Source organism: Myodes glareolus, chromosome 18 (assembly GCF_982192425.1).
Source record: "Myodes glareolus chromosome 18, mMyoGla1.1, whole genome shotgun sequence".
In the NCBI taxonomy this organism is placed as follows: Eukaryota; Metazoa; Chordata; class Mammalia; order Rodentia; family Cricetidae; genus Myodes; species Myodes glareolus.
Window position 1 is genome coordinate 48,521,379 of NC_142043.1, and position 24,983 is coordinate 48,546,361.

The following is a 24,983-nucleotide window of genomic DNA, read 5'->3' on the forward strand; positions in this document are numbered from 1 at the left end:
AAGATGAGCATTCTGTGTCAAAGAAAACCTGCCTGAAGCTCCACGAGATACCCAGCGCAGGCCTCCCTTTAGTGCCCTGGTGAGGGCTTTCCAGGATGCCGCCATCTGGAGTTGATGCCAGCCCCTAAGCCGGTGGTTCTCAACCTTCCTAATGCTGTGACCCTTTAATACAGTCCCTCATTCTGGTGAACCTAAACAATAAAATTATTTTACTACTACTTCATAACTGTAATGTCGCTACCATCAGGAACTGTAATGTATATAACTGATATGCAACCCAGGGGGTCATGACCCACAAGTTGAGAACCGCTGCCCTAAGTGCTTCTGATAAGATACCAGCCAGGAGCAGACCTCAGAACTTACTTGAAACGGTGCTTGGAGGTTTCCCAAATAAGGATAGCGTCTGGAGAGTCCAGTACGAACCCCCTCTTCCAAAACCGTGGTCACAGCTTCTCCGCACGCTTGCTGTCGCCAGAACATGACCACAGGCTCTCCAACTCACTTCTCACGAAGCACCAAGCAAAGCACTCATCTGCCCGGTGCCTCATGACACTCAAGCCAAATCTGGTTTATTTTATTTTATTTTATTTTTGTTACCAAAACAAAACAAAAGCTTCCATCCTACCTCGGACCCATCATATCCAAGCCTCCTCCCAGAGGAAGCAAAAGACTTCCTAATCGCAACGCTTTAAAAAAAAAAAAAAAATGCCAGCTATGCGCTCCCACAGGCTCCAGCCCCAGCGGCCAAGGGCACTGGGGCCAGTTCGCTAGCTTCCCAGCTGATCTACAATTCAATTCTCTTTTGTGTACAATCCCAGACACTGTCTAGCAGCTCGGATCCAAGCTTTTCATCCCAGGGCAGTCCACCCTTGCCTGACTTAGCCTGAAGGCCGCCCTGAGCTCATTACACACACGCAGAATCCCTGACAGACAAGAATCTGGGCCAGAGACCGACTACACTGCTTCATTTGTCTTGGAGAGAAAAGGTGGGTTTCTGATCTGGCTCCGTATCCATTCATTGCCTTTTGGGTCCCAGGCGCAGGAGGGCAAGAATATGAGGAGTCAGAGATTGCCAGAACAGAACCATGCAGCCGGGACAAAACTTGTAGACAAAGCAGATTAAAGACAAAACACTCAAGGCAGCCTTGATGCGACCGGCGGGTGTGATCGGTGTCAGAGCAGTAGCAGGGCGGCTCCAAGATGGGTCTGATTTGACCTGGGACCTGAGTGGACTGATGGTTTCCCTAGGAACTATCCATTTTGTCTCCTCCTTGCCCTCTGCATTAACCCCACCTCAGACTCACCCCAGTGTGTTCACTAGCCTTTTCTACAGTTAAGTATAACGTAAATGATTTCATCAGCTCTGGGGCACCTGGAAAACGGGATCGCTAGCGTATCTCTGCTTATGAGGGGCTATACAAGATGCAAAAAAAGAAAAATGAAAAAAAAACAAATAGTATGCGTCTTAATGGCTAAGAAAAAAAGATTTTAATAGAGTAAGGCTTAGAACGACAATGTGTAAAATAACGTCCCTTCTCTGTGTACCAACTACACCCCAGGAAACGGCATTTTCTGCCAGTAAAGATGGTTGAGGTGAGAGAAGGGCGCCCGAAATTTTGCTTCTGGGCCAACGACGGTGCACACCACACTCGGCAGACAGTGACATCTTGGCACACTGAGGGCCTGGGTTCTGCCCTCACCACCACAGTGAATTAACTCTGTAAGAGTAGCAATTGTTTTCCTTCGCCGCTGAGAGACCCTTGCACCTGCGAGGCCCGCACAGGCGTTGGTGGGTTAAGAGCGGAACAATTGGGCAAAGAGCTGAGAAAGCTCGCGGGCTTACCTGGCCTCAGACACTCAATCGCTAGTCCTGCGGGGTGGGTAACCTCACAGGGCTGCCGACTCTGAACACACTGAGGACCAACTCCTAACACCTTGCCCAAGGGGCTTGGGACTTATCCTAGGTGGCTTTGCGTTGCTGAGATAGACACCATGACCTCCAAGCAACTTGGGGTGGGGGGCAAGGGCTTAGCTGGCTTACATTTTCAGTACAGCGTCCATCATCTCTTCATTGAGGGCGACAGAGCAGGAATTCAAGGCAGGAACTGATGGGAGAGACCTAGAAAGAACGTTGGGTACAGGACTGCTCTTCTGGGCTTGCGCAGTCAGCGCTCTTATATAACCAAACACCACCGGCCAGGGTGGCCCCGCCCACAATGGGCGGAGCCCTCACATGTCAATCTTTAATCAAGACAATACCCACCTGATAGAGGCCAATAACACAGGGGAAGCGCCTTCCTCCCACATGGTTCTAGTTTATGTCAAGTTCACAAAAACATGACTAATGGCACTGGCAGGGGTTCCCTAAGGATCTGAGGGTGCCCAGGACTCTCTGCTTTCAAGGTACCTCTCCTTTCTCATTGTATCAGAATGACTCAGACCAAAGAGCCCTGACCAAGAACATTCCAGGCCCGAGCAGTGGGTGACCCGTGGGTGAAAAACTAACAGGACGGAAAGTCACCAGACATCTGAGGAAGAAAGCTACCCGAAGAGAATGTCAACAAGCTGGGTGACATGTGCTACCTCCAGCAAGAATCAGAATAGCCAAGTGTCACTTAGGGACAGCAGATCCTTAATGAAACGAGGAGGAAAATAACTATGCAAAGAGCCGAAATCATAAAGACCTAAAAATGCACACGTGAAATACATAAGATCCATCATTGGAAAATAATAAAAACATGGGACCATATTCCATCTGTTATTTTTCGATAGACTATGAAAACACACAATAATAAATTAGACATCAAAATTTAATTTCTTTTTAATCTTTTTTTGAGACAAAGTCTCATGTAGTCTAGGCTGGCATCAAACTCACTAAGTACCTGAGGCTGGCTTTGAATCCCCGAGTCCCCTGCTTCCATTTTCCGAGTACTGAGATTACAGGTATGTTCCACCGTACTTGGCTTTAAACACCTTTTTTTTTTCTTTAAAATATACTGTTTACAGGACCACTGACTGTGCTGTGGCTGCCTGCATAAGGCCTGCACAAGATCAGCCATGGAGTGGGAAGGGTGTCCATGAGCCCCCGTCCCTAACTCGGGAACTGTGGGTAGCTGGTGGCTTCTGAGGAATGAAGAGTCCATTTTCCTTAAGGGTGTAGCTCCTGGCAGGTCAAGCACACTGCAGTGCATGGCCCTACACTTAGGACAATGTGGAGAGTAGATGTGTTATTGAATAAGATGAAGAAGATGGATGTTGGAAGGCACAAGGAGGTGGGGGTGTACCTGGGTGGAGTTGGGGTGAACATGATCAAAACAGATGAGATGAAATCCTCAAAGAAGTACTAATGTTTTTGAAGGGACTGTTTAGACTATAGAAGACCAAATACTTAAGTGCTAGATAGCCACTGATTCGAATTAATACAGGGGAAAGAAGGAGTTGCTTAATTGCAAGACTCGCCCGGCTCCCCGGAAGTAGACAAGAATGCAAGATAAACAAAAGTTAGACAAGGCCCTGAAGAGCCAGTGTCCTGACAGTAGGAGTGTCAGACAGGTAAGTAAGACGGAGGCTGAAGCCGTTTGAATAAAACAGCATACATTTCTCACAGTCTGCAAAAGTCAAGAGCCCCAGCTACTAACTAGAAAGAGAGGGAGGCATGCACCTGACACTATGAACTGTCACAGACAAAGAGAAATCTCTGAATGTTGCTAGAGGCGAGAATCACAGTAGTGACTAGCACCTGTGGCATTGTCTTTAGTAGAGACCCCCGGTTTTTCAAACTTATGTTTGTGGGGTTGGTGGCACATGTCACCTCATGCATGTGGAGGTCCGAGGACAACTTCGGGGGGGTCAGTTCTCTTCTTTCACCACATGGGTCCTGGGGAACAGGTTCAGATTGCCGCTAAGCGCCTTAGCACACTGAACCATTTTGTTAGCCCAGAAACTACAGATATCTTCATGCTATTGTTGTAAATGTCTCCAAAATAAGTTTTACACTCATCAGAGCTTCAAAACTATGATTGCTATTAGGTTCTGTTGGCACTTGTTATATAATGAATTATTATTTTCTTTGTTTGTATTTTCAAGACAGGGTTTCTCTGTAGCTTTGGAGCCTGTCCTGGAACTTGCTCTGTAGATCAGGCTGGCCTCGAACTCACAGAGATCTGCCTGCCTCTGCCTCCCAAGTGCTGGGATTAAAAGCATGCACCACCACCACCCGGCTGTTATATAATGAATTAATAAGTAAGTACACGTATAACTATATTGTTTACCACTTTCTTCCTTTTGAGGGGTAGAGTGCAGGTTTGTGACAGAAGCTTACTATGTAGTCTAGGTTAGCCTTACTCGGTAGTCTAGGCTAGACTCTCTATGTGACCCAGATTAATCTTAAACTTGTAACTCTCAACTCAGCCTCTCAAGAAACCAGAATTACAGGAATGCCTCCCCAGTTTTAATACCATTTCCTTAAGAAGTGGTTTCATGCGCTTAACATTTTTATTTTGTTTTGTTTTATGCACTTATTTATTTTATGCACTTAACATTTTTTCTGAGAAAAAATCCATAAGTTTTATGCCATTTCCCCAAGGGTCCATGGTGTGTGTGTGTGCAGGGGAGCACGCGCTCACAGGATCTAAAGGACGGAGTGTACAGTCTGCTTCCACCTCCTCCTTACTTACTATGCTGTCCTGCAGATACAAATAAGCCTTTCTCTTTCCTGCGAACACATACACGGCATAGTGGGGACATATTTCCTACAGAGGCTCTACTGTGTATGTAAAGCTTGGGCCTTGCTGGGTGAAAAAGATGAACGGAGTCAGACCACAGCAGTAAACACATTCATTTGCTAGTTTGGCCATTCACACGTAGGTTTCTTCAAAGAACAAGGGCCCTGCATTGTCCGCTGCTGCAGTCAGCTCTGGGGACCCCAGGAGGAGAAGAGAGCTCAGCCCTCACTGTCATGGAAACCCTTTATTGCCCATGGGCAGAAGAAACTTGTTTCTGAACGAGGACAGATGAATAGAGGCCGCCTGTTCTGGGAAGGCGGGCGATGGAGGAACCTAACTCATCTCTACTTACCAGCTCTTTCTGGAATGGAGCCAAGAGAAGGTAAGCGTGGCGCCGCAACATGCAGAAGAGGATGTTTTGTTCTTTCCTTTCCTTGTTACGTAGCCCAGGTTGGTCACAGAGTCACAGAAACCTACCTGCTTCTGCCTCCACGATGCCAAGGCTGCTTGCATGTTATTGTGAAATGGGTTATATATATCCCAGGCTGGCTCCTAACTCACTTATAGCCAAGGATGACCTTGAATTTCTCCCTCTGAGTGCTGGGATTTGAGGACAAGCCACGCCGTTCCACATTTGTGCAGGGCTGAGGATCAGAACCCATGACTCGTGCATGCTAGGAAAGTTCTCTCCTGACTGAGCTACATCCCCAACTGCTCTTCTAAAGAAGAACGTCTAGGAGGTTCTCCTAAAGACAGTTTACCTTGATGTAGTTACTGGTCTGGCCTAGCAAGCCTTGAGGAGAGGAGAACCTCCATTGTCCCAGGTGTTTCAGGGGTGGACTCCTGCAGTCATGGAATGGATGTTTACCCTCTCTGGAGTTCCTTTTCTGGTTCAAACTCTATGATGTCATCAATTGGCGACAATGGCCAAGGGTCCGTAGATATCTTGGGGATCGTTTTTCTTCCAAGAGATCAGAACTAGGCCAGGAGGCGTGGGGGGCAGGAGGAGACTCCTCACACCTTCCTCACAACTGCATACATGTGGTTCTAATGTTGGGAGGTGGAGACAGGAGGATGCCTGGGACTTGCTGGACAGCCAGCCTAGCCTAAGGTCCCACTGAAGTGAGCCCTAGGTCCCACTGAAGGAAATGAATGGCATTGTTGAGGGTGACACTTGGGTGGTCCTCTGATATACACACACCACGTACACACACCCACACATGCTTACACACAGTTGTATGAGCACCCCACTAAAATACACACCTACACATGCCTACACATGCCTACACACAAACACACGACTTCCAGCTGACTCCAGCTCAAGAGCAAGCGCTATAAGGTCACATGGTCACCACTTGTCGCTGGTAGGACTTCAATCAAGAGAAATTTGGAGCATCTGCTCCACATGTCCTCTCTTGGCAGGAAGTTTGGACTAAAGAGTTGACTCCAAAGCACCTTCTGGCTCTACAGGTCCCTTAGTCTCCTGACAGAACATGGAGGTGCCAACAAGCCTCTCAGAAGAGAGATCAATACCTCACGCCAAATTTCCCGGAAACCCAAGTTTCTTTTATTCTCGGACTGTATTTCATAGACCCGACGGTCCTGGAACAAACGTGAACCGCAGTGACCGACACCTACTGTAAGACGTGAAATGAAAGACAGTACCTTAAGTGGTGTCCCAGCCCTCAATACACATCCGGAGACTGACACCCCAGGGTGCTCACAGAGCACCCGAATATGGGAAGATCCCTCCTGGCTCTAGGGCCATGGACTCCTCCACATTTGGAGATGAATGTGCCAAAGCCCTTATTCTCCTGGAGCCTAGGAAGCCAACAGAAGTGAGGTTTTGTTAAGCTAGATCACCTAGTTCACTGAGCATCTTTCTCCCTCTCAAGGGTTCATCCGTAGGTTAGAGGTAGCTTGATGCCAGAGAGGAACTGAGCCACCAGGCACCCGGGCAGATTTGGAGTCCAGCAGCTGAGGGACTCGAAGCCATCGAATGCTGACAGTTCAACTGAAAAATTTTCCAGAACGGGATCTCTTGGGCCAGATCCTTTGATTTCAAATGCCAGCCCATCATTGGCCAAAATATGCCAAATGGAGGTGTCGCTGGGTGTCACTGCCAAGCCAGCACCAGGATGCTAAGGGTACTGAGAACTCGGGGTCTCTTTTGGCCCTGGAGAAGGGAAGGTCAGCCAGGAGGTCATCTGGTGGTCCCTGGTCAGCACGAGGCGTCACAGGCCTGGCGGGCCCCTAGTTTTCCTTCTCCTGCTGCTGTAGACGCTTGGCTACAGCTGTGATCAGAGCCGCTCCCTTCCCGCTGCCGTCTTCTGACAACATGAACGTCACGTCGCACTGAGGGGCCAGTTCTTTCACCGTCTCCTGCAGTATCCGGGAAAAGCTGGGACAAAGAGGAAGACACATGAGCCCTTGTGGTGGGGGCTGGCAGATAGACGACTGTGACCAAGGTTCCCTCTCTGACCTCGCAGAGAAAACCCCGTTCCCATCAGTCAAGTGTGGTGCTAGCTATAGGGTGTTCACTGGGACTCTTCAGCTAAGGGATTCTCATTCCTAGTTCTGAGGGCTTTTATTGTGAAGGGGGGACACTCCATCACATTGTTTACCAGCACCTTTTTGTTGTTGTTTGTTTTGTTTTTTATTTTTCAAGACAGGGTTTCCTTGTGAAGCCCTGGCTGTCCTGGAACTCTCTCTGTAGATCAGGCTGGCCTCAGACTCAGAGACCTGGGTGTGCACTACCACCGCCTGGCATCAGCACCTTTTAAAAGGATTGTATGCTTTCTTTCTGCCTTTGGTCATCTTAGTTCAAGAAAGAGATTTGGAAAGCCGGGCGGTGGTGGCACACGCCTTTAATCCCAGCACTCGGGAGGCAGAGGCAGGCGAATCCCTGTGAGTTCGAGGCCAGCCTGGTCTACAAGAGCTAGTTCCAGGACAGGCACCAAAAACTACAGAGAAACCCTGTCTCAAAAAATAAAAAAAAAAAAAAAAAAAAAAGAAAAAGAAAGAAAGAAAGAGATTTGGAGCTGGCGAGATGGTTTGGAGGGGCTGCCACCAGGCCTGATGATCCGAGTTCAATTCCTGGGCCCCATGTGGTGATCGGAGAGATCTGGTTCCCGCACATCCACGTATGTACATATGTACACACATGCATACAAAATAAATGTAAAAATATTTTAAAGTCTATATTTGTAGAAACCGAACCCCAAAATGTGTGTCCCCAAGTGACAAAAAGAGAAGCTGCGAACCAATGGTCAGCCCCGCAGGGATCTTATAATCTTGTTCACCCATTTCTTGTCACCAAAATAAAACGGGAAACACTGAACAAAAATAATAGCTTTTGCCATTTGGTGGTGGCACATGCCTTTAATTTCAGCACAGAGACAGAGACAGATGGATCTCTGAGTTCAAGGACAGCCTGGTCTACAGAGTGAGTTCCAGGACAGCCAGGGTTACACAGAGAAACCCTGTCTCAGAAAAAAAAAAAGAAGAAAAAAGTAATAAGTTTTTATTCTATTAAACTTTAGCCTCGTGACAGCCTACAAAGGGGACTCTGACTTATTTTTATCCTCATTCTACAGAAAAAGAGCCAAAGTAGACACAAAACTGGCCATGTGCCACCTGGCTGCTACATGGCAGGGTCAAGAGTCAACCCTTTGTGTGTGACGGGGTTCTTCAGCTGTCTGTCCACTGACCGAACTGAGAAATCACGGCCAAGTCAAACCTGGCTGGCACTCTGGCCATGCCCTCTGCATGACCCTGTGTGCCCATTTAATCTCTGCAGGGCTCCAAGAGGCAGAGGTCACTGTGCTGTTGACCTGGCACAGATGAGGACCTTTAAGGTCCTTTAAGGACCCTGGCTGGGCTCCCAGCCTCAAGTGGACAACCAGAAAGCAGAAGCACCAGCCCTTGCTTCAGCCCAGTTACCATCCCCATGGGGCCACATCATCATCCCGCTGTGAAGATGGGGAGTTTGTGTGGGTCCAGCCCTGGCTACCAGCATGCCTGCCCTCTGTCCCAGCTCCCGCATCCTTCACAGGCACTCACTGAGGGTGCAGCTTGTAGAGAGTTCCGTCCACACCCACAGTGACCTTGAAGTGCTCCAGCCCCTGGTCTTCTCTTCTCTTCTCCACGATGGCGGCCAGGCCTGCGCCGCAGAGCTGGGCAGCCCTCCGCGACACGGCCCCACACACCTCCTTCACCACGATGCTGTCTTCGCACGTGCTGTCCAGGCCCAACTGCTGCAGGATCTTCCTGACCTGCAGGAGGGCCAGCCGGTCACTGTGGACAAGCAGGGCAGAACATTAGGAGTTGCCTCCTGCACCTGGACCCGCCTCATATGATCCAGAGTCTTCCGGAAGGGGTCTTAGCCGGACCAATGCTGTCAATGGCTGAGGGTGTAGAATGTCAGAGACATAGAAAGTCCTCCACCCTCAGAAGTCCCATTGCCTTTAAAGACCAAGGTGTGAGTGCCCTTGTGTTAGGCACAGCCTTGCCCATCTTACTAGGAGCTAATATTGGGGTCGGTGACCAGCAGACCAGATGTGTTCCAGGAGTATGAGGCTTGTGGTACTCCTCTTAGACAGGAGCCTCCAAGCAACTTAGCACTCCCCTGTGGTACTCTCTCCCATTCTGGAGGTCAATTTCCTCCTATTTCTAGTTGTTTCCTGCTGTATAGTCTCGGCTGGCCTGGCATTCACTACGTAGCTCCGTCTGGCCTGAGATTCATGGTAACCTGCCAAGTGCTGGGATCAAAGGTATGTGCTGTCAGCCCAGCTACTATGTGCTCTTTGAAGATGAAACTATGACCCAGCGGCAGTGGCGCACACTTTTAATCCCAGCACTTGGGAGACAGAGACAGGTAGATCTCTGAGTTTGAGGCCAGTCTGGTCTATAGAGTGGGTTCCAGGACAGTCAGGGCTACACAGAGAAACCTTGTCTCAAAAAGAAAAAAAAAAAGTCAGGTGGTGGTGTATGCCTTTAATCCCAGCATTTGGGAGGCTGACAGAGATAGAGACTCTGTGAGTTTGAGACTAGCCAGGTCTACAATAGCTAGTTCCAGAACAGGCTCCAAAACTACAGAGAAACCCAGTCTCCAAAAAAAAAAAAAAAAAAAAAAAATCACAATGAAAAAGATGAAACTGTTTCAGCAGCAGCCTGGGTAGGATTAGAGACATTCAAGTGATCACGTGACTAAAGGACTATATGGCACATAAAGATGCATTAAAGAGGGGGAACCCTTCCCCCAGGGACTCAGCTGGTTAACACAGACAGAATGGAAGACTACAGAGTAACCAGTCCTCGTCGGGACTTCTAGATCACATCCCCTCCTCCCAAGCTTTAGGTACCCTCCCAGAAGGGGAGGCAGGAGTTTTAAGAAGCGAGGTAGTGGATACCTACTACATGGAAATGGTTTTCTGGGCACAACAGGATGCTGCACATGGGAACTCACAGCAGCCGTGACTACACGCACACAACCTGAGAAGGACCTAGCGTGGATGGCGGAGGAGGTCACAAAGCTTACCCTTAGCCCAGGAGCTGTGGCAATTGATGACTGTTGGAAAGGGGAAGGTCAGCTTGAGAGAGTCGGTTTTCTCAGGATGCGGCCCCTAAAGGCTACCCGCGCTCCAGTAGATGGTCCTATGCCCATGGACATACAGGCAGCATAAGGTGGACCCAGAGGGTTTTCTTAAAAACAGTATATGAAACTGGGGAGGGAATAGTGTTGGGAGGTAGGAACTGGAGAGAAGGGGTCGGGGTGGGTTTGACCAAAACAAATTACATGCATCATGCATATATAAAATTCTCAAGTAATAAAAATAATTTTTAAAAAAGAATGGGAACCTGATAGGACCATAGACATGTACAGAGAAATGACACCACAGGGACAAACTGGCCTCAAGTCTAGACTCCAGTTAAGTCATAGGGAACCAGTGATAACCAGTGATACTTACGCTCATCTCTGAACCTTAAGCTAAAGCCTGTGAGGCTGCATGCTTAACCATCTCAGTGATGCTCGGGAAATTAGTGCCCTCCAAAGAATGATTGACAGGTCACCACTGTGGCCAAGCAGGGATCAGACAGTGGCCAGCCAGGCTACGGAGTTCCATATCTGCAGACCTTGGGGATTTCATGTCACGGGAAATGCTCGTGGCTGCAGAAGCCAGGGATGGTAAAGCACTGTGTGCCATTGGTCTCGGGACAGCATGCTTGCTTGGGTTTTATTTCTTATTTCAGTGAGTTTGTTTCAACATTTGTCTTTGACCAGAAAAGGCTGAAAGGAAGGGAGGGGCCAGAGAAAAATGTGTAGCTCAATAAAATCAATTTTAAAATTTAAAAAAGAGAAAAGGCTGAAGGACAGTTCCTGAGACCTTGGTTAGGTTATAAGCACTTCTTGTTTTCTTCCTTTTGCTTATTTTTTTAATTTTTATTTATTTTGTGATGCTAGGAATTGAACCCAGGACTTCCTGCATGCTAGGCAAGCACACTACCAACAGAGAAAGTGAACTCTCTCTCCCTCTCTCCACTTTCCTTTCCCTTTTCTTCTCCTCAGGATCTTTCTTTGAAACCCAGGCTGGCCTCAAACTCTGACTCTCCTGCCTCAGCTGAGTGCTGAGATAAAGGCCATACCTGGCTTCTAGGAAGAACTAGTCTGGGCTCAGGGAAAACAGAACACAAGGTACCGGCCAGCCAGCCAGGCTGACTGAGGGGGAAGCTGTTCTTAGGGGATCCTGCTGGTTACACCTGCTCATTAGCATTCTAGACCATATGCCACTGCTGATTCCGTCTCCTCTTCCACTTCCTCCTCTTCTACCTCCTCCTGCTCCTTCTCCACTTACTATTCCTCCTCCCCCTCCTCCCCACCTCCTTCCCCTTCTCCTCCACCTCCTCTACCTCTTGTTCCTCCTCCTCCTCTCCTCCTCGTCTTCTTTTTAAAGATTTATATATGTGTATGAGTGTTTTGCCTGCACTGAGTAAATCGTGCCTGCAGAGGCCAGAAGAGGGCACCAGGTTCTCTGGAATTAGGGCTCCAGGCAGTTATGTTGCCAGGCTGGTGCTAGGAACTGAACCCAGGTCCTCTGTAAGAGCAGCCACCGCTCTTAATCCCTGAGCTCTCTTTTTATAGCCCCCAATTCTACAGTGATTCTATCTTCTCCTGCCAGCTCCCCAGACAACAAGAACCCTACAGCAGCTCCCACATGACCTCTGACTTCACTTGCAAAGTGGGGACACCAATGTATTCTTTTCTTTCTTCCTGTTAGTGTGCTGAATCATGTTTTGGAATAAAGTCTTGTTACACTGCCCCCAGAGTGATTTCTCATTCATAACCATCTAGTCAGAAAGAGCACGAAAATTCAGTGGTTGTGCACAGGTTGAGAGAAGCCAGCGTATCTGTGCATAGTGGTGGTGGAAAGGGAAAGTACCCTTTGTTGTTTGGACAGGGTCTCATGTAGCCCAGGCTGCCCTAGAGCTCATTACATAACCAAAGATACTCTTAAACTTGTCTTTCTTTGCCTCTCAAGTGCTGGGATTCTAAGCACGCTCCACCAGACCTGGCATATGCTGTGCTGGGGACTGAGCCATATGCGGTGTGCATGCTAGGCAAGCGCTCTAACAAACCCACATCCCCAGCCTCAGAAGGCACTTTCCAGAAAGCCATGTACTCTCGGGGAAGCACTCCTTTTGTCAAATGTAAGTAAATAATTCATAAGCCACAAATGACTGTGTGCAAAAATAGTAATTATGGTGTTGCCCAGAATAACAAAAATTCATAAATTATACTCTTGGCATCGTATACTAAAGGGAATTCTAGTAAATTGTAGTATAGTAACCGGGAAGTCTCATGAAGCTATTCAAAACGGTTATTACACTAATGAGATGACAAAGGGAAGTTCTCTTTCAAGAAATATTCTCATTAAAGCTGGCAGCGTAAGATTGTCATAACAAGCATCAGTGAGGGGTAACAGTATGGAAGAAAGACAGACAGACCAAAATTCAACACTGAATCTGATCAGGCATCCAGGGTAACTAAGATTTCCAGAAAATACAAGAAACAGAGCAGAGTGCTGAATGCTATGACCATCAAACTCGGGACTACAGGAAAGTTGTAGGATAAGATACGGTTTCCTCAACAGCTATGCAGTTAGGGAAAATAAGGAAGGGAGGGGATGCCCACAGAGTAAAATATATTTTAGACACTCCAGCCAAATAGGAAGGCCCTGTTTGGCCACTAAAGTACCAAACAGCTACACCACTGTTTGTTTTTGGTTTTGTTTGGCAATTTGGAAAACAGAAGTCTAAGAAGATGCTTTGTTTCGCTTTATTTTGTTTTTGGTTCAGTTTTTGAAGACAGGGTTTCTCTGAGTAACAACCCTGGCTCTCCTAGAACTGGCTCTGTAGACCAGGCTGGCCTTGAACTCACAGAGCTATGCCTGCCTCTGCCTCCCGAGTGCTGGGATTAAAGGTATGCGGCCCCATTGCCCAGCCTAAAAAGCTATTTTGAGATTAAGGTTTAACACTAGCTCTTTTGAGTATGCTAATGGTACTCGGTTATGGTTTTTAAGAGCTCCTATTTTAGAAATACATTTGAAATATTCATAAACGAGCTGACATAGGTGTGGGTTTTATAATTAACCTAGCCGGAGGCTGGCCGGTAGGAGTGTGCGACAAAGCCACTTTGGTGATGAGTTGACCTTTGTTGGGGGCAGTGATGGGAACACTGGGTCCATTTCACTATTGTTCTACTTTCGGAGATGTTTAAAATTTTCCATAATAAAAAGTAAAACGGAAAACAGAAGGCAGGCATGGCAGCACACCCTTCAGTATCCCAGCACGTGGGAGGTAGAGGCAGACCTCAGCCACATTGTAACTCTGAGGCCACCTGGGCTATAGCTGACCCTGTCTCAAAAACAAACAAAGAAACCAAACACAGTGTAAGTGAAATTTCCTACGACTAAACACTGGATAAATAATATGCAAATGATATGTAATATGATAGCATGTACCAAACAAGTTTGCACATATTAAAGAACTTAAGAGGGTACACAATTCACAAAAAAAATAGCTGTGTTTTGTAACAGCATATGAGTGGGTTTTTTTGTTATAGATCTACCATCTTTTCAGGAATAGAGCAGGATTAACTTTTCCCCTCACTGGATTTCTGTGCAGCTCTTCTGGAACTTTGGTAGAGAACCCAGTCCTCTCAACTGAGGGACCTGAGGCTAAACTCTTTCCCGGGGTAGTGCTGTCCTCTGGGCTGGAACCTGATGCAGGCGGCACTGGGGGACATCATGCCTACTGACGCCTTCCTGCACACTCTCTCTGTTTCTCTCTCCAGGGTTTCATAGACTCCAGAATGGCCTCAAACTCATTACACAGCCAACAATGAACTTGAGTTTCTCATCCGCCTGCCTCCACTTACTGAGTGCTGAGAGGAACCACCAAGCCTGCTTTATGAAGATGCTGGGGATCGAACCAGGGCATCGCCATGTTAGACAAGTACTCCCCCAAGTGAGCTGCACCCCCAGTGTTGCTTTCATTTTCCAATCTCAAATCCTCCCACCCGGGGGGGGGTGGCAGCCATTCCCTTCCCAAGCATCCCACACTAAGCAAGTAAGTTTGATCATACATTACCTTTCAATTTGGGATAGGAATTTGGTTTCAAAGATACCCTTGGTCCGAAGCCTCTCTGAAATCTGCCCTCGGAAGAGGAGCCCCTGCCGGGTGAGGTCAATCAGGATCTGCCTTACAATCTCCCCCAGGTACATCCCACTGGTCATTTTCTCATATCTGTTTGGGGAAGAGGATAACACTGATGAGGACAGAAAAATGGTTTCTAAGGCTCCAGGTCTAGGTGTGGAGAGCAAGTCACATGGTCCAGAGTGGCCTAGGGGAGCTCTTTCTAGAATCGTCAGATACATATAATACAGAGAACAGGGTGAAGTGAGAAAGGTCGGCTTCAGAGCCACCTGGGAGCCAAGCCCAGGTTCCCATATCCCAGTCACGTGACGTGAGCCCCTCGTGTGAGTTTCATCTGTAAAACCAGGGAAGAAAGCAGGATTCTAAGGAGTGCAGAAGGCAGGAGTCACCCCACCCCCCCACCAGTGGCCCCAATGCCAGCCCTCCCAGGCCTCCTGCTGCCAGTCCATGCTGCCAGAGATCTCCTCTGCTGTGTTTATTTCATTTGGATTTTGGTTTGGCATTAGACACAGGGACAGCAACTTTGCCTTTGAAGACATCTGTCCACCAGAGATCACAAACTACCAACACTCAAGAAGTGCACCAGAATGCACGGGAAGCCTACTGTAAGGTGTTTAGAAGCCGTTCGTTATTTTCTGCCTTTTCAGCAGTTTCTAACTGAAATAAACCTCATAAAGGCGTGCGGTCCATGATAAGATGCAATGCCATGTTGAGAGCCAGTCCTCCATCCACTGTGAGGACCACTTTCTCACCCCTTAGAGTTCAGGGACCTTAAAAGGCTAAGGACTTTGACCTCTAAATTGGCCTTAGTGAAGCCCATCTGGGGACCCTCTAGGTCACCATACCCCTGCTCTGGAACACCCAGGCACCTTTGTAAGCAGACATTCTGACAGCTTCTGGCCAGCTTTCTGTACCCCAGTAGCTTTTAGGTACCCAACAGTGATTAGAAAAGTGATCTCTCCTTCCGTGTTAGAAACACCAGGATGGCCAGCCTTCTTTTATTCCAGGATGACCCCACAATGACCTCTGGTACAGAGGTATAGACATAGACAAGGCTAATCAGGCTGATGCTACCAGAACATCAGAACAGAACAGAACGCCTCCTGGGTTTGGAGAGACTGTTCCCGTCACACATGGTGCGCACACAAGCACCTGCCTTTCTCACCTCTGCTTGCCCGAATTCAGGGAGCCCTCATCCACTTCCTTGTCGTACTGGGTGCAGATGTCGTCTATGCAGCCATTATCTCCGAATCCTCCCCACTCCGTGTTGATGCACATTTGCCCTTCGTCCCCGTCCACCAGCTCAATGTTCCTCATCTCCTCCATATAGCACACGTTGCTTCCTGTCCCTGGAAGGAATCACGGAGGGACTTTAGACCTCAAAGACGGCTTTAGATCCAAGAGACGCAGGTGAGTCCCATAAAAAAGATGGGGTTTGAGACAGGGATTCCAGCTTTGCATTCAGCTGCGCAGTCTTCAGCAAGGGCTCTATGGAGTTGTTATAAAGACAAAAATAAGGCATTAGTGTATTTCCTCCACATGCTAAGTAGCCAATGAATGATACTGGCCATCTTCAGCAGTAGCAACAGCATCCCCATCATCAGCATCGCCCCCCTTACCACCACTGTCATCATCCCTCCGTCATCAGCAGGATCAGCATCATCCCCATCATTAGCGGTGCCATCGTTGTCATGCCTACCGTCATATTCCCCATCATCATAATTAGCATCACCATTAGTATCTCTAGCCTCATCATCATCTCCATCATCCTCACAGCAGAAGCATTCTCATCATCATCACCAACATCATGGCTATCTTGCCCATCATCAGTATTATCATGATTATCCCTATCACCATTGTTATCAATATTATTATTATCATCATCATCTCTATCATTATCATCATCATCATCATCATCATCATCATCATCATCATCATCTCTATCATCTCAGCAGGAACAGCAATCTCGTCGACAAATAAAGCTTCCAAGGAGCCACAGGATTAACAATCGGCACAAGGGCCATCAGGAATAGTCCAACTTTGGACAAGAGGACTTTTGGTATCTGGGAGCCATTCTTTCCTCCCTGCCCACGACCTGGCCCTGGAGCTCACACAGCGGTCTAGGTACCTATTCTATTCACTTGCAAAAGCCTCATCTGTGTGACCTCCTGGATGTGGCCCAACCTTCCCGCCAACGAGGAAACTCACGGGAGTCAGAATACTAAGCCTGTTCATACTCACGAGCAGACGGGAGTCTGAAGGAAAGCACCAAACATGTGTCTGTTGGTCTTCATGTGCCTGTTTAGCCTCCTGCTCTTATCCCAGACAAACCCCAGAGCCACCTCTCCAGGTTCTGTCAGCGCTCAGCTATGCTGTCGCCTAGAAGACCCTTCATGCTCATCTTCAATCTTCAAACCCACCTGTCCCCTGGCCTCTCAGGTCACTTCTCCCTCTGGAAGCCACTCTTACATCTGGACTACTGCCAGGCTACTTCTAAAGGCATCTAAAGCTCCTGTGTCACTTCAAACCACTCTCTTTCTCCACCTAAATCTCCTTTCAAGTCTTGCCCTTCATATGCACACAAAGAGCCAGACGGATCTAGACAAGGGCAAGGTGTGTAGCAGAGCCAGAGTCCGAACCCAGCTCTGTGGCCCCAGACAATCATGTCCCACAGTGGCCTCCTTCCTTCCAAGACACAGGTATCAGAACCTTAAGTTCAAAGAGGGAGTCTAAGGAAGGGGGGATATTGTAATAAGGGGAGAATCTAAAGATGACGCCCTGTATCAAGTATGGAGATGTCCAAAACACAAAGGAAGAAAAGGAAGAAAACTTTGTGTGTCTTCTTCCTCAGTGAACAGAATGGCCATGGCTTAGAGCCTTGGTGAGACAGACATTAAGAGATCTGGAATGAGTGGGCCTAGAACCCCAGACTGAACCGCATCCACCTTTAGAGAAACCTCTGGCAGTAGAGCAGTGACCCCCATCACTCCTCAAGAGAGTCATATGGAACCTGGCCAGGGGGGTCACGCTTGACCACTCACCTGCAATCAAGCCAATCTCACAATTGGGATCTTCGTAGCCGCAGGTCATCATGGTCCCCACCGTGTCATTCACAATCGCAACGATGTCCAGGTCAAACTCCTGCGAAGGAAGCAAGCAACGACCCTGAACACAGACTGCGCAAGAGGCACCAAGGCCTGTGTCACAGGGCCTGGGCATAGCATGGCAGAGCAGGGGGAGGGCCCAGGGGAAGAGGGCGTGGTCCATAGCCTACGTTTCTCCTTTTGATAGCTTCTCTGAGCATGTCCACCACGTCCTCCCCTTCGCAGTCGGTGGCCTTGAAGCCTTTGGTCCACCCTACTAGAGTCCCCTGAAACAAAGAAGGGGTCTTCATTTAAGCAGCACATCTTAGGGTCACAGAACAGCTCCAACAGACGAGGTACTGAATATGATCCCGAGGAACATGCGTGCTCTTGGCTTGCTTCTATCTCTACTGCCCCAACATGGCCCAGACAAGGGCTCCTGCCAAATGGGCTCTCCACAGCTCTGCATGTGGAGTCACTTGTGTCCCTGATACTGCCACACAGAATCAAACTGGAGTCAGAGTCATCTTGCTTCTAATGTGGCCCATAACAGACTGAGGAGTCCTCAGACGTCGACTTATACAATGTCAATCCTGTCTGCCAAGGCATTGTTATACAGTGAAAAGCGCCATCTTGTCCTCCCGCTCAACAGTACTGTGAGGATTTAGTGTCTTCTCCATCATTACCAACGCTAATACAAACCAGAACAACTACACCATCAGGGAAGACAGCGCACTGGAGAATCGTCGTCATCATACACCTTTTAAATGAAAGTCATCAAAACACAGGTAGAGATTTAGCCTTCTTTTATTTTTAAAATGACAGAAATATTCAGCCGAGAAAAGGGCCTGGAACAACATGTGCCCAAGGGAAGATTATCTTTGGATCCAAGACTATGTGTGCATTTTTAAAAAAGATTCATTCATTCATTCATTCATTCATTCATTCATTGTATATGAGTGCTCTATCTTCATGCACGCCTTTATGCCAGAAGAGGCATCAGATCCCACTAGAGCTAGTTGTGAGCCACCATGTGGTTGCTGGGAATTGAACTCAGGACCTCTGGAAGAGCAGCCAGTGCTCTTAACTGCTGAGCCATCTCTCCAGTCCCCTATGAGTACATTTTAGTTTTTCTATATTTTCTAAAATCAATACACTTAATGTTCATGGTGGTATGTTAATGTTTAGAGGTTATTACCCTGGTCTGGGATTTATCTAGCCCAGCTCGGCAGCCTAGAAAGCTGGAAGTGGGAGCAACTGGCAGCCCTAGGGTGCTGGACCAGGAAGGGTGGCCCATGGAACCCTAACTAGACAACATCGCACCCTGAGGTCCTTAGCCATCAAGCCTCGGTCTCCCCTCCACAGTCCTCAGGACATACTCCCAACTGGAAAATGTTTTTTGTATATTGCAACCATATAAAAAATAATATATAATCTTTCATCTTTCTTTTCCCCTGCGACCACTGCCATCTTGGCTCCCAGCTGCCCACCCTTTTCACCAGCCTCCTCTGGGTGTCAGGACAGCCGTGAAATGAAACGCCAGTGGCTCAGAGCAGAAGTGCTGCTGAGTTTGGGGCCCATCCGTCACTCAGAACCACTAACGGCCAAGTTGAGTTCTTCCCCACACTGTCTGTTCATTCTTTCTGGCTTGTTTTTTGTTTGTTTGTTTGCTTGGTTGATTGGTTGTTTTTTATATTTTGTTTTGGTTTTAGTTTTTGTTGTTGTCGTTTTATTTTGTTTTGTTTATTTCTGAGATAGAGTCTTGTTATGCAGCCCTGGCTGTCCTGGAACTCACTAAGCAGACCATAAAGATCTGTCTTCCTCAGCCTCTCAAGGGCAGGGATTAAAGGTGTGCACTGCTATGCCCAGCTAGTCTATTCATTCTTAATGGCAGTGATAACATGAGTGCATTAGCTTTTTTTAATAAAAAAAATTAAACTAAAATGTTACTGATAGGAATAAATCCCTGACTTCCCTTCCTAAGAGTACTAACTACTGTAAGTGTAATGACAATCCCTCTAAACCCTTTTCTCTCCACTACGTGTACTTTGAAATGAGCAAATTCATATTTTGTGTAAATTACTTCTGTTGTTTCCTTGCTTAGCAACACACTGTGGAGAGCTTCCCAGATCGCATAATGTGGGTCTGCTATCTACTTTCACTGAGCAAAACCATCAACTATAATTACACAGAAATCTGAAAACCCACAGACACGCCTACAAAGTAAGCAGAATTTCTACCCTTATTTTATAAAGACGTATTTATTTTCTAAGTCTGTATGAGTGTGTGTGTGTGTGTGTGCGTGCGTGCGTGCGTGCGTGCGTGTGTGTGTGTGGGTGTGCATGCGTGAGCCTGTGAGTGTATGCACATCATGTGTGTGCTGGCGTCAAAGTGAGAAGAGGGTGTCAGATGCCCTGGGACTAGAGCCACCTTGTGGGTGCTGTGAACCGAGCCTGAGTCCTTTGCAAGAACAGTAAAAGCTCTTAACTGCTGACTCATCTCTCCAGCCCTAACCTCACTTATAAAATGAGGAAACCAAACCAGAGCCAGTAAATGAGGAGCCTGGCAATATGGCTCAGAGTCGGTGCTCTTAACTGCCGTCCTGTTCTTCCCTGACCCCAAGTCAGGCAAAGTCCATGTCTGGCACAGAATAACACTATGGACGCTTTTGGTATACATACTTATCTCAATCCAACCTCCTCTTCCTCCTCCTCCTCATTATTGGTGAAGGGCAGGGTGTCATGTAACCCAGGCTGGCACTGAACTCCCTACGTAGCCACAGTTGGCCTTCAACTCTCGATCCTCCTGCCTCCATTTCCCAAGTGCTGGAGTTGCAAGCAGGTGCCCTTAGGTTACCTGGGTGAACTGTCTTTTGTCAGACAGCAAAACCCTACAACCTCGGTGCCTCCCTGTTCACATGTGCTGGTCAGAAGAACACAAAAAAGATTTCCCAGTTGTACTAATTAGCCTTCCCTGGTAATTACCTTCTCAAACCTCTCCATAAAATGATTGGACCCCCTCTTTTCTAATAGGGTCACGTGTGTCCCTTTATTGCATAGCAGGCCACATCTGAGAGGGATACTCCCTAGATCCAACCAACTTGTGGGTAAAAAATGTTCAGAAAGGAGCTAGAGAGATGGTTCAGCAGTTAAGAGCACCGGTTTCTTGCTCCTGCTAAGGACGCAGGTTCGGTTCTCAGCACCCACCTGGTGGCTCACAACCACTTTGGAACTCCAGTTCCAGGGGATCTGATGCCTTCCTATGGCCTCCATAGGTATTGTGTTACACAGAAGCACACGCAGGCAGAGACTCAAAAACAAACAAAAATAATTTTAAAAGTATTCAGGAAATGGAACTGGGTCGGTCCTGATGCATCCGGACTCCGAACATCCTCCCCTAATGACTGGCTCAATATTTACACTGTGGGAAGTAATCTAGAGATGGGTGTATGCAGGGTCTGTGAAAGCACCATGCCATTCTGTCGAATGAACTTGAGCAATAGCGGATTACAGTACCTGTAGGGAGTCCTGCACCCAACTGCCTGCAGAGGAATAAACCTTTAACTCTTTTGCGAAATTCAAAGCACCAAATAGGAATTAATGAAAGGTGGTAAATAGAAAAACCTTTACATGTTTAAAACCTTCTACATGTTGTATTCCCAGCTTGTGAACAGTAGCCTGGTGATGTGGCTCGGACAGTAGAGCGCTTGCCTGGTATACACACAGCCCTGGGGTCGATCCCCAGCACCATGCACACTGGTGGTGCATGCCTGTAATCCCAGGACTCAGAAGGCAGAAGCAGAAAGTTCAGAAGTTCAAGGTCATCCTTGCTGTATAGGGAATTGGAGGCCTGCCTGGAATACATGAGACCCTGTCTCAGAAACAAAACCTAATGTGAGCACAGACAAGAGGAACCTTGAAATTGCCCTGAGGGAGGGCAGCCTCTAGGCCAGCCGTGTGTTTGGCAAGGCCATCTTACCTTGTCGATGCACGTCTGTCTGCAGGGAAAGGAGAACGTGAAGCCCAGAGGCAGCTGGGCCCCCTTGAGGCCCATGTAGTCCAGGAAGTCAGCGATGCACTGCACGATGTGGTCGAACAGCTGCAGGGAGAGAGTGGCATTCATGCAAGGTGGGCACTGAGGAGTGTGGCAGCTGGCATCCAGGACTAACGCTCACCTCCTCTCCAGTCCCCTGCATGATCTCCAGGGGAATGGCAAAGATCTTGTTGTACATTCGCACCGACTTCCGTCCACTTCGGATCTTCACCAGGAGAACTCGGAAGTTGGTTCCCCCCAGATCCAGGGCAAGAAACTTTCCTTTCTCTGTGGCAGAGAAAAATGGAGGCTGCACCCCACCCACGAAGGCTGAGCAGGGACCCCTATTAGAAGCTTAGAGGAAGGATAGAGGGCCAAGCTCAGCAGAAAGGGAGCCTCTGCTTCTGAACTCCTAGACCAAAGGAGCTTCCGGCCCCAGCAGGCGCCTTGAACCAACCTTAAGCCAGAGCGTTTCTCTTGACCCTCACTTTCCCCAAGACACATGCACCACCTCTACCACCCACTGCTTCTGAGAAAGAGCTTCTTGTCCTGGGCTTCTTTCAATGTCTACTGAAGGAAGAGGTATTGTGGAATATGTGTTACAATTTTTTATGCTGTGGAATATTTGCTTAATGCTGCAAAGATGTGTTGCATTCTTTTATGTGGCATTTGTTTAACTCTGTAATGTTGTGTTACTTTGCCTGCCTAAAACACCTGATTGTGGTCTAGTAAGAGCTGAACGGCCCATAGCTAGGCAGGAGATAGGCAGGGCTGCCAGGCAGGGAGAATAAATAGGAGGAGAAAAAAGAAGAGGGAGCAAGCAAGAAAAGGAGAGGAAGATGCCAGGAGCCAGGAAGATGCTTATGTCACACAGCCAGACATAAGAAGGAAAAAAAGATAGGCAGAAATAAAGGTACAAGCCCAGAGGCAAAAGGTAGATGGGATAATTAAAGAAAAGCCGGCTAGAAACAAGCCAAAATAGGACCGGGCATTTGTAAGAAAGAATAAGTCTCCTGTATTTATTTGGGAGCTGGATACAGCTCCAAAGAACAAGACTAAAACAATAACAAACAAAACCTACAAGGAGGTTGGGCCTTCAAAGGTGCTTCTAGCTCTAAACTCCACTGACCAACAGGTCCCGAGTACTGTGCTGAGTCAGGGCTTCTCGTAGAGGTGATATTCACCAGGCACTTGGGGGACCTAAGCGGGGATCCTGGTCAGCTATCCTGAGTGGAAAGCATCTTCATCCTGTTTAAACCGTTCAGGGAACCTTACACCATTAGCGCGAGCCTGTTCTCCTTTTAGTGTCTGCAGCTGTGCGGGTGGGAGGGCACGGGTGCCACAGCACAGCACGTATGCAGAGGTCAGAGAACAACTCTGTAGCATTTGTTCTCTCCCTCCACCTCCACCTCGACGTATGATCCTGGGGTTGAACTCGGGTTGCCAGGCTTCCACTGTAAGCACCTTTACCCCCTGAGCCATCTCACTAGCCTGGTATAAACCAACTCTTGTTCCCTAGTCCCCCGGCTGGGAAGCCGCCTCCAGCACTACATTGTGGAACTGTGCAGGTCCCCAACCGCAGCACCCCTTCCTCCTCTGCCTCTCAGGGTCAGAGTCTGGTCTACACAGGATGAGAGCCTGGTCCACACGTGGTGAGAGCCTGGTCTACACGGGGTCAGAGCCTGGTCTACACGGGGTCAGAGTCTGGTCTACACGGAGTGAGAGCCTGGTCTACACGGGGTGAGAGTCTGGTCTACACGGGGTCAGAGTCTGGTCTACAGGGAATGAGAGCCTGGTCTACACGGGGTCAGAGCCTGGTCTACACGGGGTCAGAGCCTAGTCTACACGGGGTCAGAGCCTGGTCTACACGGGGTCAGAGCCTGGTCTACACGGGGTCAGAGTCTGGTCTACACGGAGTGAGAGCCTGGTCTACACGGGGTGAGAGTCTGGTCTACACGGGGTCAGAGTCTGGTCTACAGGGAATGAGAGCCTGGTCTACACGGGGTCAGAGCCTGGTCTACACGGGGTCAGAGCCTAGTCTACACGGGGTCAGAGCCTGGTCTACACGGGGTCAGAGCCTGGTTTACACGGGGTCAGAGCCTGGTCTACACAGGGCGAGAGCCTGGTCTACACGGGGTCAGAGCCTGGTCTACACGGGGTCAGAGCCTGGTCTACACGGGGTCAGAGCCTGGTCTACAGGGGGCGAGAGCCTGGTCTACAGGGGGCGAGAGCCTGGTCTACACGGGGCGAGAGCCTGGTCTACACGGGGCCAGAGCCTGGTCTACACGGGGCGAGAGCCTGGTCTACACGGGGCCAGAGCCTGGTCGACACGGGGCAAGAGCCTGGTCTACACGGGGTCAGAGTCTGGTCTACAGGGAATGAGAGCCTGGTCTACACGGGGTCAGAGCCTGGTCGACACGGGGTGAGAGCCTGGTCTACACAGGGTCAGAGCCTGGTCTACACAGGGTCAGAGCCTGGTCTACACAGGGCGAGAGCCTGGTCTACACGGGGTCAGAGTCTGGTCTACAGGGAATGAGAGCCTGGTCTACACAGGGTCAGAGCCTGGTCTACACGGGGTGAGAGCCTGGTCTACACGGGGCGAGAGCCTGGTCTACACGGGGCGAGAGTCTGGTCTACACGGGGCGAGAGTCTGGTCTACACGGGGCGAGAGCCTGGTCTACACAGGGTCAGAGCCTGGTCTACACGGGGTCAGAGCCTGGTCTACACGGGGTGAGAGCCTGGTCTACACGGGGCGAGAGCCTGGTCTACAGGGAATGAGAGCCTGGTCTACACAGGGTCAGAGCCTGGTCTACACGGGGTCAGAGCCTGGTCTACACAGGGTCAGAGCCTGGTCTACACGGGGTCAGAGCCTGGTCTACACGGGGCGAGAGCCTGGTCTACACGGGGTCAGAGCCTGGTCTACACAGGGCGAGAGCCTGGTCTACACGGGGTGAGAGTCTGGTCTACACAGGGCGAGAGCCTGGTCTACACGGGGTCAGAGCCTGGTCTACACGGGGTCAGAGCCTGGTCTACACGGGGTCATAGCCTGGTCTACACGGGGTCAGAGCCTGGTCTACACGGGGTCAGAGTCTGGTCTACAGGGAATGAGAGCCTGGTCTACACAGGGTCAGAGCCTGGTCTACACGGGGTGAGAGCCTGGTCTACACGGGGCGAGAGCCTGGTCTACACGGGGCGAGAGTCTGGTCTACACAGGGCGAGAGCCTGGTCTACACAGGGTCAGAGCCTGGTCTACACGGGGTCAGAGCCTGGTCTACACGGGGCGAGAGCCTGGTCTACACGGGGTCATAGTCTGGTCTACAGGGAATGAGAGCCTGGTCTACACAGGGTCAGAGCCTGGTCTACACGGGGTCAGAGCCTGGTCTACACAGGGTCAGAGCCTGGTCTACACGGGGTCAGAGCCTGGTCTACA

At 49.0% G+C, this 24,983-nt stretch overlaps 1 protein-coding gene across 2 annotated transcripts in view; it reads right to left on the reverse strand.

The window, feature by feature from the left end:
- Positions 1-6,268: 6,268 nt before the first annotated feature.
- Positions 6,269-24,983, reverse strand: part of Hkdc1 (hexokinase domain containing 1) — a 41,738-nt gene continuing 23,023 nt past the window's right edge. For both annotated transcript variants that reach the window (XM_048451644.3, XM_048451645.3), the window contains 8 exons: positions 21,696-21,841; positions 21,500-21,619; positions 17,713-17,808; positions 17,480-17,579; positions 15,604-15,787; positions 14,373-14,528; positions 8,787-9,020; positions 6,269-7,125 (listed from right to left, as the gene is read on the reverse strand). In XM_048451644.3, the coding sequence (XP_048307601.3) occupies positions 6,978-7,125; positions 8,787-9,020; positions 14,373-14,528; positions 15,604-15,787; positions 17,480-17,579; positions 17,713-17,808; positions 21,500-21,619; positions 21,696-21,841 (1,184 nt within the window). In that variant the 3' untranslated portion in view covers positions 6,269-6,977. The remainder of the gene's footprint in view (positions 7,126-8,786; positions 9,021-14,372; positions 14,529-15,603; positions 15,788-17,479; positions 17,580-17,712; positions 17,809-21,499; positions 21,620-21,695; positions 21,842-24,983) is intronic.